Source organism: Parasteatoda tepidariorum, chromosome 5, assembly GCF_043381705.1.
Source record: "Parasteatoda tepidariorum isolate YZ-2023 chromosome 5, CAS_Ptep_4.0, whole genome shotgun sequence".
Lineage (NCBI taxonomy): Eukaryota > Metazoa > Arthropoda > Arachnida > Araneae > Theridiidae > Parasteatoda > Parasteatoda tepidariorum.
This window is the reverse complement of record NC_092208.1, coordinates 31,534,710-31,551,719: the sequence shown is the minus strand read 5'-3', so window position 1 is coordinate 31,551,719 and position 17,010 is coordinate 31,534,710. Positions and strand designations below refer to the sequence as shown.

The window sequence follows — 17,010 nt, the reverse complement described above, 5'->3', positions numbered from 1 at the left end:
AAGCATTGAGAGAAGTCATTTCAACTTGAGGGGTCTCATAACCTGTGTGGTCCAGATGAAAAGATCAAAAGATACCGATGTCAGAATTATTTCATGAGTGCAGTACCATTTTCTCTCCTTTCTTTACAAAGATAAGGCAAGGTGACAGGAGAAAGATTGATTTTTCGGTGGTGAAATAGCTTAACAATATTTTTAGTTATGGATAAGGCAAAAAGTTTTATTTACATGCTTCAAAAATGGTGAAAAGTTGAATTTTTTTAGCTTGCATTTTATTTAGAAAAAGTAGTGTCCGGTTTGTAGAGATAAAAAACAACGTTTCAGGACCAAAATGACTGTCCGCGTACGGTTACAGGAGTGTCCGCTTTGCGGAGAATGTACGTAATGGTTTATTCATAGAAGATTCCCAGGGAATTAAAAATATGTCCATATTGAGAGGCGTCCGTTTTGCAGGAGTGTCCATAACATATAACATATATATATATATATACAGAAAAGAAAAAGTCTGCTATAAATTACAATAAATAGAAATCAGCACAAGAAAATTATTACATGTCATTTTTGTTTGCCAAAATAATGACATTTTAAGATTTTAATTTTTTAGAAAATAATTTAAAAAAATACAATATCTTTTTGCATAGATTAAATGACATAAAAATAAATTTTTAGAGAATGCAAAATTTCTTTTTAAAAAGAAAATTATATTAAAAAATATTCCTTTAAATACAAAATTATATTACATAATTTTTTAACACATAATTCGGGTCTAATACAGGTCAATTTAATTACTATTCATCAGCATCTCCACGAAAATCCTTTTAGATATTTTTAGTAAGGTAAAAATTATTTTATAAAAAAAAATCATATTAGAATTATGTCTAATTAAATAAAATATAATTTAATATTAGATAACTTTTTAATAAATAATTAAGGACTAATACAGATAAATTTAATTTCATTATCATTTATCAGTACCTATGCTAGACAAATCATTACCTTCAAAAAAAATTAATAGAATTTATTTTTCTATTACTAATTGGAATTTCTAATTAATAAGTTTTTTTTAAAAAAAATTAGTTTACTAATAAAAAATTACTTGGAATTGCAAAAAAAATTTATTCCGCTTTTAAATTTTCTAAAACTTTGAAATATTGGTATAAAATAATCTGTACCACCCTCATATACTTTTTAAAACTACCTGTCTGTTAGTATTTAAAACAATTCTTCATATTGTATTAAAAATATATTTCAAATAAAATTATTCTTTCTACTCTGTCAATTCAGACTCTGTTAAAATTATTTCCAAAAATAGATAGTCAAGATTGTTTTTTACAACAATAGGCATTAAGATAAATTCTTAAAAATGTATTAAAAAAGGGATAATAAAAAAAAAATTAAAAAAAAAACATTTTTATGGAGAAGTTACATATATTTTAATAAAACATACTTTCAAAAATACTATCTAATATCGGTTTGACTGGATGAGCCCTCTCCATTTCAGCCAAGTCCATTAAAAGTTTTTCGTTGTATTTTGCATGACAGTGTCCATTTGTCATATTAGATACATATGCTAAAAACGTAGAAACATCTAAATTAAGCACAGCATCTGAAGGCAATGAATGAGGATTAAGTAAATTATTCTCAAATATATAAGAATCATTAGAAATATCACACACAACTTCACTAGAATTTAAATTAAGTTTTTCAAAAGATGGCGATATTTCACTGCCTTCCAACAGCCCACTTTCAGGTTCATTTTCATCAGTAGCATCTCTTTCATTAAAACTTGGTTCACCATCAGAACTAATGATATCACCAATTACTTCTACTTTCAAATCATCCAACATCACTTTCAGTTCTTTGGTGACACCAGCAGCTAAGCGCACTATAATTTTCGGGGGAGCAAACATATGTTGGTTTTGATTAGCACATTCAACCATATCTTCAACTTGTTCCACGATCGATTTTCTTCCATATTTTCCTCGTCCTGAAAAGAATAATTATTTAAGATATTTTATTAATAACCTTAAATAATAATAAGAATTACAGTTATTGATAAAAAATAAAAATCATAATCTTATACTAAAAGAACTAAAGACAACTAAAAGAATCATTTTTAATAAGCCATGTATGGTCCACACAAGCTCTATGATTTCTCATTAATTCTAAAGAAAAAAAATTATGCTCCTAAAAAAATAATCAAGTAAATTCTGATTTAAGTTTTCTGGAAAAATAAACCACATTGATAAAGAGATTAACTGTCCCTTTGAGTGTTCTGAAAGTAAACCACTACTTCGGACATATTAACAAATACACATTATATTCAAATCTTGATAAATGTGAAAATAAATACGTGTACCAGATATATTAGACCATATACTAATGAGATATTTTATCAATAAAGTTGAAAAGTATTATTTAAAATATTATAATCTTTCTTTTTAAATTAGACATCTTAATCAAAAGAAGTTGATTAAAAACCCTGTGGCAGAATCGCGGCGACACGGCGACAATGTCGCAGAACGTTACAGAGTTCTCGCAGAAAGAATTTTTCTTTAGAAAGTAAAAAATTTTGGTTTTCTCTCTGCAAAAATTTTCGAATTTTTTTTATTTAAAATTATATTTAAAAGATTGCTTTTTTGAGCATCGGAAGGGAAAGAAATGTTCGTAATTTTTCGATTCTTATTTGTGAAAAATAAAGAATATTGAAACAAAAAATTTCTTTTCGGCAGAAATTATTTTTCCCTTCCAGAGGGGAAGAAATTATTAATTTTAGCATGAATGATTAATTTCAACGTGATTTTTTTATTTTGGTTTTCTTTTCCTTCACGGATTTTACGATTTTTAATTACGATTTTTATTTTAATTATTATTTTTAATTTTATGTGATGATGATTTACAAAATGCAAAAAACGAAATAATTAGTGTGTTTTCCTCTTACAAAATGTGACAATATCGCCCGAGATGATTAGAATAAAAAAAATATTGCATATTCATTTTTAAAAAAATACATACAATTTTATTATACTCAAATAGGCTTTTCTTTGTGAATACAACGTTTCTGTTACTTTAAATTTAATTAATAACATATATATTAGTTATTGTTAAAAGTATCTTGCAGAAAGATATTAGTGCTAGAGAGGTTTGTTGCAGAAAGCCAAAACAAATTCTGCCACAGGGATTAAAAATAAGTAATAATAGATTGAAATATAAAACCAGACAATAATTGTAACAATTTTATACACTTTTTGAGATATTAGATAAATTAGGCTTTAAGCATTACAAATCAAGGGGAAATATCACAACATTTTTTTTGTTTGTTAATAACTATGTTATTATAATATATAACTATGTATTAATTTTGTTAGGATTATTTGCAACTAGTTTAATTTTTATTAGTTTCTCTTTTTTCAGGAGAAATATTAATTTTTAACTGCTTTTAAATATTAAAATTAGTTTTTAAATAAATACTTTTTAAAAAAAATGCACCTTTAAATGCTTATTTTCTCATATTTTTCAGTTTAAAATATAGAAAAAAAGCTATCAGCTATTTATCCATTATTTTTTTTAGTCTGCTTTTTTTTTAAAAAAAAAAAATCTGCACAGTGATTGTCTTTCAGTGTGCTTTTAATTATTTTTTATAATTACAAAATTTTCTATTACTTTGATAATGAGTGATAATTACTTTTTGACACACATAAAATAGTATACACATTGCACACACAAAATAGTATAAGAGGGTAATTTGAAAATTGTTGAGAATCAAAATCAATAATCACATATTACATATTTTGATAAATTTTAACAGTGTTAAGTCAATGTCCCTTCAAAAGTGCCTTTTTCTGTGAGGAAGTGCCTTGCCCTTTTTTATTCCTAGGGACAGATTTTAATTTATTTCAAACAGCATATAAATTTTAAATATCTGCTTTTTTATTGTTGAAAATTTTTTCTACTTAGACTTAAGAAGCTCGCTATACAATGTACTAATCAAATTACTGAAACCCAACATTTTTCTAATAATCAAGTTCTATTGCAATTGGAATTATGGTAAATCTAAACAAATTCATTCTGGGATATTTTCATATATGTACGTGTTTTTGCTATCTATATCTTTACAAAAAATCCAAGAGTTTCTGTCCTAGCAAAAATTAAAAAAAGTAGTGGCTGTTTTAGGGGTAGCTAAAAGTTTTACTCTATATTCTAGGATGTTCTTTAATATTTTGAGCAAGTTGCTGCCGAATTGGCACAATTACTGATAATGAAATCTTCCTGCTTATTTTTTGCCAGATTACACTGTAGTATAACAATACTACAATTGAATCGAAACTCAAAGATTCAAATTATTCACACTTAAAAGTAAATGAAATATTAATTACCAATGGAAGCCTGATAAAGATGAATAGGGTTTCGAGTAGCAACTTTAACCCACGTTTTACCATAATCTGCAACTATATCAACAACTAAAGGTATTTCATAGATTTCATCTTCATTTTCTTCTAAAACATAGGTAAATGTTTCCAAAACCTTCACAACACCAGTAAGTTCTTTGCAGCTTTGAACAATAGCAGACAAATGATAAATATTAGAACTACGAATATGTTCTTCCTTTAGTTTATCGGGATTTTCAGTTAACTGAAAAAGAAAAAATATAGACAAGAAACATAAAAAAAACATAAATAATAAAGTATTTAAAACAAACGTACATTCTGAAAATAATCATAGATTTTAAAATTGTTATTTTCTTTATTAATTAACAGTTTATTATATTATTATTAGTGATTTATTTTATACCCTTTTAAGGAAACGCAGCTCAGCTTCAATTTTCCGCCGAAGCTTACATCTGCCTGATATTTCTGGTAGATTTTTACAATCTGTTATAAGTTTTTCAGTTTCTTCAATTTTCTTTATTAAGCCTTTGTAGATAGCTTCTTTGTCGGCATTCATTTCGAACCGAAAACAGTGAAGTTACTAATTAAAATTCATGATTTTATCAACAATTTTTATAACCGCGTAGACAAAGTTACCAAAACAATGAAAATAGCAGACAACAAAATTATGAACTTGTTGCCATTACTTGTTAAACTAGATAAATAAGAATTATGCTTTTTGTAAAACTAATTTAATTTGACTAAATTGAGACGTTATTTATCAGTATTTTAAGAGAATATTTTTTTTAAAATTCATTTCGATCCGTAAACATTGAAAATTCCAAAAATATTATAAAAAATTTTATGAAATATAAATTGTTCATAGTTGTAACGGAAAATCAACCGGCCAAAATAAACAACCTGCAAAATAAAATTGTTATTTAATTGTTTAATTTAATTATTTTTTTAAATTTGTAGCTTTAATAATGGCTACTTGGAATCAAATACAATCGCAATTAAGGCACCCTAATAATCCTGTTGTGTTTTTTGATATAACAATCGGATCAACTGTGAGTGTATAGTACTCTTTTTGTTACAATATCTATGAAAAATTACCTTATAAACACTTCAGGTTCTAATAATATATCAGATTGTTAAAATTCATGTTTTTAATATAATTTTTTTTATGTTATTATAATTGTTAGGAAGTTGGAAGAATGAAGATGGAGCTTTTTGCTGATATAGTGCCTAAAACTGCTGAAAATTTTAGGTATTATCTTCATATTTTTAATGTTCTTAATTAACATCGTCTTCATGTTTGGTAAAAATTTGCACATAGGTTGCCTTGGCGATCTATTATGTTCTTACTAAAAACAGGAGAAATGACTTAAAATTGAAATTTTCTAATTATAAAAAATCGTGATAGAAATAATTGGAAAAATTGAAGATTTTACGTACAGTAAAAGTTTCAAGGTTGTACACTCTAACCTCATATATATTCTTGAATTTTGCCTTAACTGAATACCTATAGGTACAATTAGTTATAATTACCATCGGGGATATTTCTGCATCATGATCTATCACGCCAACTATAATTGCCAAAGTGCCAAATAGATTTTTTTTTTTTTCCTTTCAATTTAGAAAAAAAAAAGAACATGTAGAGGTTTGCCTACGGATAGCTACAAGTTACACCCTTAGAGTTGGTCTCCTTCTGTAATTTTTTTTTTATTTAGTTTCTCTCTGACTGCTGCCAAGATTTGATGATTATTCTTCCACAGATCACGATATGGAAATGCTTCCATATTAACTTAAAATTTATGGGAACCAGTAAAATATTCACAGTAAATATGTTATGGGATAGAAAGTAGCATTAAAGCTATTTGAATTTACGAATTTGTATCAAGAAAATTATTATATTTAATGTAATATTCTGAAAAATAAATAAAATAGCGAGAAATATGATATTTAGTTTCAATGTTAATTATTCCAAGATAGGTTTTAGAAATCGGCTCGTAGGTTAAGTTTTAATAAAAAAGAAATCAAAAATATTCTGATTTTAAGGTTAAAAATAGGCTGTTTAAATTTTATTAAAATTTTATGCACATGACTGTACCTAATTTTTTATGATATCTAGTTTATTTATACCCAAGGTTTTAATTATTTGGCTGAAATATTGGAGTTACATTAATAAAATTTTCTTTTTTTTTTTTCTTTTTTTTAAACTTTTTTTCTGCACCAAACTTTGTACTACTATTAAATGTAATTCATATGTTTTGTAATCTACTAATTATTTTTGTGTTATGTTCTTAAGATACAAAAATGGTTCTCTTGAAAAAATATTTATTGTATTTTCAATTTACGTAATATATTATATTCAAGTTTATTGTAATTTTTATTAATATAATTTAAGAAGTATTTAGATTTTTAGTTAAAGTATGAATTTGAATGACATTTTAAAAAAATAAACTCATATATTTATGGAAAAAAATTTATTAATAGAATAATTTGTTGAACTAATCATGTTAAAAATTTTTTTTGTTAAATGCTGTTTTTCTAAGCTCTGTCGCCAAGGAAAATTAAAAAAGCCATAATTTAAGTGCCTTACACTTGAAGCAATGCTGTGATTTTGAACTATATATATAATCTTGCCATGAAGAATTATCTTATCTATCAAACAGACAAATAACTTAAATATTTTAAAAAGTTATTAAACTTTTGTAAAAGTCATCAGTTTGGTGACATTTTTACACCTGGATGAAAATTATCAAAATCACTGCTGCATTCTCAGTTTTTGCAAATTTTTTTTAGCCAGGCATTGGAGTAAGTTTTTAAACATTGAAAAATAGAAAACACCTTCTATAATTATACTTAGGGACGATTTTCGATTGGTATCTGTTCTAAATTTACAACTGAGTTTTGGTTATAATTAGGCAGTATCATGTTAGAAATTTGAGATTAAGAAATTATAGAAAGTTGTAAATTTGTAAAGTGAAACTATTTGGTATCTTCTGTCTAAGCCAAATATAAATACAATAACTGGCAGTTTCAGTTGAAATCTTAGCAATTTTATTTGGATTCAACCAGGTACTAATGTAACAAATATCCTTTGCTTTATTCATTTATGCAACCTCAGTCAATTCTTCTTTCTTTTCTAGGCAGTTTTGTACTGGTGAATATAAAAAAGATGGTGTGCCCATTGGTTTCAAAGGATGTATATTTCACAGGTCTTATTTTTGTCATTCTGAAACTTTTTCTAGTTGAGTGTTTATATAAAATAATTTTTAATAAGTTACCTTTTTCCACTGACCAGATCATTTGTTTAAGTTTGATAACAAAATTAGCTTTTTTGCATGGTCTGTTATTCTGTGATTGTAGACTGTTTCAGTTGCTGTTATTTATTGTTCTTTTTTGCTGTTTAATTCATTGCTAAAATACCTGTTTATAAATCATTATTATAAAGACACAATTCTTATTGTCATTGTAAGTTATTAAATATGTTTCTTTAGTTTTTCTTATTGCTTACATTTAATTTATTTTTCAACATAAAAGTATATTTTAAGTAAGTAAAACTAATTATTAAATACAATTCAGTTATGTTTCTAAAATAATTGTGCCTATTAAAAAGTCCTGCAATGGAATTTATAATTGTATCCATTAGAAAGTGTTTTTTCTTATCTTCATCTTAACTATGATTTCTAATGCTTGTCAATTCCAAGCGAATTTGTTTAAAATTTGTTCCTTTAATATTACTTTTTGATTGATTTTATAATCAAAATATACTTCTAGGAATAAAGAACAAAATTCTTAAAATTTGAATGAAAATATTAAATGTCATTAAGATAATTTTTATGTCTTTTTTAAGAGATTAATTTATTTTAACCCCTTTGTGGCTACCTAAAAATTAAATTGATCAATATCAATGATGTGTCAATATCATTGATATTGACATTAATATTGATTTACTAACTTTTTTTTTGAAAATTGATTTTTTTTATTTGTTGTATTTTGCAGAGTAATTAAAGATTTTATGATACAAGGTGGTGATTTTGTTAATGTAAGTAAATTACTCACTCTATATGAATTTTTTCAAAATAATCTTTATCATGTTTCTTTCTATTTGTTCACAATTTTATCTCTCTTTATCAAATCAGATATTTTTTCCTTATCTGACTATTATTATTTATTTTACAGTTTTGTTTTGGTATCCAAGATGTTTAGTTTAAGTCTCCTAGGAATTTTATCTCAATCTAGGGCATTCGTTTTTCATGAGTTTGATGAATGGTAATTGGAAATATGAGTATGTTTTGGCATTCAAACTTTATTTTAAAAATTACAAATAATATTTTTAAATTGCTTATCCAATTTACACCATTTGCCCTAGCATTGAAACAAACCAGTGAGATAGTTAGGCTCACTGATCATTTAGCAGAAGGTATTATCTTCAACATTATCAATGTATTGCATATTGAATATTGTAAGTATTTATTTTTCTTTTAAAATTTTGTTTATTGTTGCTATAGGGTGATGGAACAGGTGTGATGAGCATATATGGTGCTACTACTTTTGTAGATGAAAACTTTAAACTGAAACATGATGGGCCTGGTTTGCTTTCAATGGTAATTATTTTAAATATTTTATCCAGATTTTACTTTTTCAATGCAATTATATTAGAAAGGCAGAATAGTTTTATTTGCATTACTTTCTTACTCATACCTCTTCACTTCGTATGGGGACTTTTCTTTGTTATGACTCTCTATCTCCCACTGTTGATCAAACACTTAATCTCTCTCCATGTTTTATTTCTGTCTTGTATATTTTTATTTATTATTTTTGAAATTTTTAGCTTCGAAATGAAATTAATAATAAATGTCTTATTTAAACTCTAATATTAGTTATTTCAATAATCATGAAATGTTTTGTCTACTTTGTGTAGTAATAGATTATGCCCTCTTCCCGTAAAAATTTCATCACCACATCTAATTTCCCTTCCTGATCCTTAATATCTTTGCTTGCTACAAATGGATCATCTTGTTAAGGAACAACACCTTCACAGTTTTCTAGTGCTATCATACACATTTGATAATATTCAGGGTCGCTACTGATACCAAATAGCAATCTGGTGAAACAAGAGCGGTGTTATGAAGGATCGTGCGACTCGTGTAGACCTACTTACCAAAACCCACAATTTTGATCAAGTTTTATAAAAACTTTCTATTTATCCATTTTGAGGTGAATTTTATCGGCAGTTTGCAATACGATTCTATCTCTATCTATTATTTTAATTGGCTTAATCAAGGCAGATGCGGATGTTGTCATCACTCTTATCGACAATAACTATTGACGAGCACTGCTCAGTTGGTTCCGTAACTCTTTCTGTCACACCCAGTTCTAGTATGCAATCAATTTCTTTCTTTACTTTTCAGTTAAAGTTGTTGGTATTCTGCAGGGAGCTTAAACAGGCTTTGGTTGAGCATTGGCTTTTAATTTTATTTTATGTAGTTTCCATCTCAACTTACCTAACCTTGAATCATATCTTGATATTTCTCTACATAATTCACTTAATTCACTTGGCTGATTATTAACTCTGGTCATCATGGCCAGTGGACAGCAGCTTGTCTTGCTAAAAGAGCTTTTCTAGTATTATTCATACCTTAAATTCTCTCCTTAATTGTTTTATTTTCGTAAATCAATTCAGATCAAAATCCTTTGATGTTTAAGCGTTAATCATTTGGGCCTTATAGGCTTAACCCACCTTTATGAATAAGAGGCATTTTAAATTCAGAGTACTGATTGTACAGCAAAACTGTAACATTGGCACCTTTATCGATACAAAACTTAATTTTAGAAAAACCAATATTATTATTCGTACTATTCTTATGTATTTGTCTTGTTTTTACTCTTCTGTATTTGCTTCTGTATTTTATATTGTATTCTTCTGTATTTTATATTGTATATTATTTATTATATTATTTTCCTAGAGTTTGGCAAAACCTTTGGGGTACAGAGAGTGCAATTTTAGACTTTTGTCTAGCTCTCTTGACAGAAAAGGTTTTGCTTTTATGACTTCCAGAGCTGGTACCCCCAGAAGACGTCATATTTATTCAATTTTTTTTCATATTTTCATTGTCTCAACTGTAAGAAACTCTTTTTTTTTTCTTTTTGTTTTTACAAACATCCCCTAAAAGCATTTCACCTTGTGGTGGCATATTTTTAGGCAATTTCTATTTTATATAATTTTGACTTACAATCTTTTTTCAAAATGTTCTATTTCCTTACATTTAGGGCAAGTTTTATTGTTTGCTGGACAATATAGACATTAACAGAACCTTCCAGTGTACCATTTACATGAATTATCTTTTAGCATAATTTCGAAATTTGTTTTAAAAGCTAGTTTCTTCTTGAACTTAGTACCAGATTGATGACTGAAACGAATGTGGCTTACATTGTTGCTATTAAACTTTATGTTCAGTTGATTGCTGTTTATCAGCTTCCTCTGCTTGAGCTGTAATTAAAATAGTTTTTTCGAGCATAAGATCTGAAATTGTTTGCAGTTGTTTAGCTATTCTAAAGTTCAGTAAACTAACAACAAATCTATCTCTTGTGCATTTATCTCTAAATTTTCAAGTTTTGCATTGGTAGTAAAGAGCTTGTTTTTTTTTTTTTGTTTTTTTAATTTATTTATTGAACTGCATGTTCTTCCATAGTTTGTTTTGGCTGTTGTACCAATATGTTCAATTTTTTCCATTCAAATATCAAATTTAACAGAGGATTAAAGTAGTTTTCAAACTTTGCTTTCATCACAGCAGAAGTTTTCTATTCGCTTTCTTTCAAATCAGAAGACAGATGAATATCTTCTGCTTTTTCTCCTAGGCATTGTGTTATACATGCTATTTGTATTTTGTGTTCTTTTCCAATAAGTTAACTAAATAAACGATATTTTTACATGGCTCCCATTTTGTAAAATCTTATAAATCGAACAACTAAGATTGCTTTAGGTTGATTAGTGTATGACTAACAGCTATTATGTAATTTATTATTTAATTGAAATAAGATGCAATTTATAATTCTGACACTATGTTATAGCCCAGGGGTTTCCAACTTATATGAGGCCGGGGACCACAATTAAAAACACCAGGCAAATGGCGGGCAGCAACTTTGTCAAAATTTTATATAGGACTCTTTTATGTTTGAAGGAATATTACTGTCAGATTTTTCTCAAGTTGTTCAGAACAAAAATATTGAATTACAAATAATAATAAATATTTTCTAGGATGCGAAACCTGAGAAATAAATTTTTTTGCACCGTTGGTATGTTAAATTTCACAGAAACTGAGAAATTAAGGGGTTTTTAACGAAAAAAAAAAGTATTTTAAACCTATATAGATATTTTGCGAAAATTGTTAGCAAAAAAATGACAATTAATATATTTTAGTTTGCGGGCCACCAGTTGATAACCACTGTTCTAGCCGATAAATTTCAGCATGATTACGGGACAGACATAGAATACTTTAATATCAATAAAAGAAGCATACATTACATATTAATACATAAGTTTAAAGAGGCATCAGATGTAATATCATATGTTAGAGTGTTCTAAAGATTATTATAACATAAATGACCATTGTGTGATGTTTGGTTACTCCATTAATGCTTGTGTCAAGCTATCATTCTATCGAATATTTATCAGGTATTGTATTTAACTGGAAACAGCTTATGCTTTGTTGTGAGCACCAATGCAAGGAGAAGAAAGGGAAATAGATAAGGTAGGATCCGAAATTTATTGCCGTGTAAACAATGTAATGCTACCACTAGAAACATCCGATAAGACATTAAAGGACATAAGAGAAGCTCAGGCAGATGATTTAGGATTTGGAGTTAGGAAATTAATTGAAATTGACTAGACTTTAAATAAACATAAGGTCAATTCAGTGCTATTCAGTTTTGGCCAATGCCTCATGAACTTGCAATACATGAAGATATCATTGTACAGAACAACAGAGTCCTGAGTTTCATTTCTCTTAGACAGAATTCCTGAGTCTAAGAGATATGAATTTCTGCTGAAAAGGTCACTTTTTAATTCCTATGTAAAGAACATCGCATGAGAATTGTAAAAAAAAAGTCATCAATCAGTTTGTGTGGTGACCAGGAATGTTGTCCCCAATCACGAACATGGTAGAATCTTGTTATACTTGTATTAAGGCAAAACAACTGGCAATAAAGCCTATGATAACAATGCCAATCATTAAAATTATTTATTGATTACAAACTCAAGCTATCTAGAAATTAAATGGTTACAGTCTACAACTTCACGATGTTTCCAAAGCTATATTTTCTAGACATAGTTATCTAGAAGTAGTAAGTCCTCTGTTAACGGCTCTCAGTATATAGCTGAAGCTTTTAAGGAGCTTGGTTGTAAGTGTGAGTTTTCTCATAACAAACAGTCCAAAATTTCCAAGTAACAATGATTTGATAGAATTGTCTGCAAAACATATAAAAAAAAGTTGCTATCCAGTCCATCCAATCCAGTTTAGTTGTTTTTTGGTTGCTGAATTCATACAGCTATTCCTACTTTAAAGAAAAGTTTAAGGCCAAAGCAGTTAAGTAAAAATTTGATTCGACGAAAAAATGAAATAAATAAATTGAAGAAAAGCAGAACTTCAATTATCGCTATAGAGAGATCTATTCCTGAAAATAGTATTGTTTAATTAACTGATCTAAAAAGAGAAGTGGGAGTGGTAAACCAGCATTGCTATCTTCTTTCATCTATAGTCGATACTGATCAAGGAGTAACAAGAAGAAATAAAGCTCATTTACAGATTTTAACAGAACCTAATTCACATCAAACAGTTTAGATAACAGATAATTCAAGCTCTACTACATATTGATTGTTTGTGTTTTAAATATAATATCTTTATAACACTCTATTTTATGATAAAACACCTGATGCATCTTTAAATGTATGTCCGTCCTTCTAATGATATTAAGGTATTCTATGTCTATTCATTGATAATGCTGAATTGTGCTTACTAGAACACTTTGTTAAGTTCACTTTGTTGTTTTAGGCAAATAGTGGTAAGGATACGAATGGATGTCAATTCTTCATAACGTGTGCGAAATGTGATTTTCTTGATGGCAAACATGTAGTATTTGGTAGGTATCAAATCAGAGAAAAAATTATCTTTTTTGTTGTTGCTAAATCCCTTGTTTATAAGATTTTTCCTGTTTGTATAGTATATATTTTATCAATCGTAGCAATATAATTCAACTTAAAATTTCTTAATCTTAGATAAAAAATATTATATTTTTATTTAGAATTTAATGTTAAATGTACAGCAAAACTATATTAAAATTATTTTGTTTTCGCCTTAACTATAAATGTAATTTCTTTTAATCAGTTTATTTTTTTTATTCATTAAATATTTATATAATTGTATATTTGATGACATATTAAGCAAATTTTATTTACAGATTACATAAAATATATTATTATGTTCTGGAAATAGTTTCATAATTTTTTATTTATATATTGGTGTAATGTGTAAATTGGACTTGTTTATATTGTGATACAAGAAACTTCCATGTGTGTTCTAAATTTTTAAACTATTTATAAACACTAGATTATCTGAAGTAGTCACTCACTTAGTGTAGCTCTAGCACAAATTCCTCGTTAAAAAAAATTGAAATCAAGGACATGCAATCAAAAAACTTGCAAAAAAAAAAGTAATTATGCTTTTAAAAAACTATTTCTATTAAGGAACTCTTGAAAACAAATTAGAAATTTCAGATCTTTGAGCTATCATTGTAAATCTGTTAAATGGCCTAACTATTTGGAAGTTAAATTTAAATGAAAGACATGCAATCAAGAAAGTTGCTGAAACTGAACATAAATTATGCTTTTAAAAAATAATTAGTATGCATAAGTATATTACCTGATAAAAAACTTCATTAGCTTCAAAAATATACAAATATGAAGTAACAGTCCACATGTTTCAAACACTTGTGAAATCGGTACCTATTTTCAAGACTTGCAATATGTGAAAGTCAAGAAACAAAAATGGTTTGAAATTAAAAAAAATTTATGTTACCATCGCAAAATGCAAAATTAAAAGTGAGAAACAAAACTAGAAAAACCACTGAAGTTGTTAGAGAAAAAAGATGAATAACAGAACAAGAAAAATCACAGTGACTGAGAGGCAAATTAGGGTAGTGATAGAATATAGTTGATAAATTTTCCGCACATAAAATAGACATTTTAGATTTTTTTAATTGCATCCTTTTAATACTTTTTTTTTTTAAAAAAAGAATAAAACACTTCTTTTTTTTCATGCTATGCAATGTATTTTTCTGATTTTGACTACTCATAATGCTAGTTTTATTTCTAGAAGAAAAATATCTGTTTTTATCTTTTAATTAAGGCAAATTCCGTGGGGGAAAAAATATGGTGTAATGATATAAATAATTATATTCATAAAAATATTAATTTATTATGGTTGTTTTTGTTATAATCTACTTTTTATAAACACTTAAAGGAATTTCAAAATGTAGCTCACTATCTTTCTTTTCATTCCTCAAATTTGTATATAGCTAATAATTTCGGCTCTGCTTAAAATGTTAACCATATTTGCAATTTCATATTATTTGTTAGAAATATGTCTGGTAGATCTTGGTATTAAAAGATTACAGTTGAATTTTACAGTGGTTTCTAGTTTTGTAATAGATAGATTAATTTAAAAAATATTCATTTTTTTAAATAAAAATAAATAAATAAATAAAAGGGACTGTTTAAATATAATGTAAACTAAACATACTTTTAAGTTTATATTGGATCCCTCTCCTACCTTATCAGTAAAAATAAAAAAGTTCAATTTGTTATTGTAAGATTTTTGTTTTATAAAATATCGTCTCTTTTACCAAATTTTATCATTTTTGTCTTTGGCAACTATAAGGTATTTTTCCAAATAAAGGGAACTCTGTAATAAGCAAAAGTGAATAAAGCAAAAAGTCATCCTGCAATATTTTAATGGCTCATAATTTACATGGTTGTTTGGCAAAATGCTCTTTTTGCACAGGTAAAAGTAATTGCTTATAAAGAAAAATAAAGAACTTTTTAACCCATTTTGACCTAACATAACATATAATATATCAAGCTAATTTTGAGAATTCTTATTTGAAGAAAGATGGTTTTCACATCAAGCAGATGTTTTTTATTCTTTTCAAAAATCAAGTAGTAGCTAACAGAAGAAAGTATTCATTTAGTTACAAAAAGAAAAAGAAGAGAGTTTTTTTGCATCATGGTATATAAAAAAATTCAGGTGTAAATGTTTTTTTTTTTTTATTGTTACATTTTTATCATTTTTATTTACCTTTTTTATTATGATTGATTATTACAAAAAATGAATTTTCTTTTAAAAATAATTTTATGGCAGTTTAATTAATAGTTTAACAATTTATTAAAGTACCAATCCAATACATATGGAATTGTTATAATTATGTAGATATTGTTGTAATAACCTTGACATCATGAGTGCATGTAATCAAATAGAATTTTGTTTTACTGTGATATAAATTTGTAAAAATCATAGTTTCATTTGTAAAAATAGAGTTTCTTCAGTGCCCTAATTTTTAGTTTTCCTCACATTTATTTGTTATTCTGATAATTTATTAAAAACAAATTTAACAGTTTGCTTTGAATTATTACTATATTCTTAATTAGAATTAATTAATTTGTTGTAATTCTATAAACATATGATTTCCATCGTTTGTAATGGACAACTAAATTTAACCCCTTTTTTCTATAACTATAAGTAGTGATAAGCAAGTAATTTATTTTTCAATTGTAAATGAATGCTTGTTTTAGAGTTTCAATTGAAATACAATTATATTTTAGGACGAATTTTAGATGGACTTTTAGTTATGAGAAAGATTGAAAATGTTCCAACTGGTCCTAACAATAAGCCAAAGATTCCTGTTATAATTTCACAGTGTGGTGAAATGTGAAGAAGGAAACTTTAACAATTTCTGTTGTAAATAGTGTGAATAAACTTTTTATATATTTTGTTTTCCTTTTTCTTTCTTTAAGATGGGTTTATGTCATTCAAAAAGGATTTTTCCACGTTTGTAGAAGTTTAAAATATGCATATTTATACTTTCATAAATTGAAAAATTATTTGTTTTGAAATTGTTTGTAAATTTTGCTAATTTTGTATTTTTTAGACAGTAATTATTTTTTTAATTAACTGGACAATTTTGTTAATTCAAATAGTTTTTTAAATTCTATTAAGATATGACATTTATGTTATGGCTTAAAAGTGCTTGCAAAATTGTTTATCGAAATTTCCTTTAATGGGAGGACTTTTTAGACCTGAACATGTTTATCTCTTACTTATTTTTTTACTGACTCTAAGAAAAATGTTATGTTGTTCTGTTTTGTGCAATGTTTTTATTGCTTTTAGGTTTCTCAATAACAGTTAACAAAAACAAATTATTTAAAATTCTATATCTTCTAGTTTTTTTCCCTCTCTTATTTTTCCAGTTAGTAGAAAGCAACGATTAATAATTTAAAAAAAAAAAATTTGAAGTAATAAAATAAAGTCAAGACAAAAATTTAAACAATTTCCTAGTGAACAATGCAGCAAGTTCTGTGTCA

At 26.6% G+C, this 17,010-nt stretch overlaps 2 protein-coding genes across 2 annotated transcripts in view; one reads left to right on the top strand and one right to left on the bottom strand.

Annotated features, from left to right (window-relative positions):
- LOC107444183 (UPF0415 protein C7orf25 homolog) overlaps positions 1 to 5,052 on the bottom strand; it is an 11,789-nt gene extending 6,737 nt beyond the window's left edge. The window contains exons 1-3 of the mRNA XM_016058268.3: positions 4,789 to 5,052; positions 4,374 to 4,629; positions 1,445 to 1,984 (exon numbers count right to left, since the gene is read on the bottom strand). Coding sequence (XP_015913754.1) covers positions 1,445 to 1,984; positions 4,374 to 4,629; positions 4,789 to 4,941 — 949 coding nt within the window. The 5' untranslated portion in view covers positions 4,942 to 5,052. The remainder of the gene's footprint in view (positions 1 to 1,444; positions 1,985 to 4,373; positions 4,630 to 4,788) is intronic.
- A 290-nt stretch (positions 5,053 to 5,342) lies between these two features.
- On the top strand, positions 5,343 to 16,421 carry LOC107444184 (peptidyl-prolyl cis-trans isomerase H; the record flags this gene model as incomplete). Its single annotated transcript, XM_016058269.3, is given in 7 exon segments — positions 5,343 to 5,434; positions 5,570 to 5,634; positions 7,520 to 7,588; positions 8,376 to 8,418; positions 8,885 to 8,980; positions 13,427 to 13,514; positions 16,252 to 16,421. Coding segments are annotated over 7 exon segments (555 nt in total). The 3' UTR covers positions 16,362 to 16,421.
- Between the last annotated feature and the right edge of the window lie 589 nt (positions 16,422 to 17,010).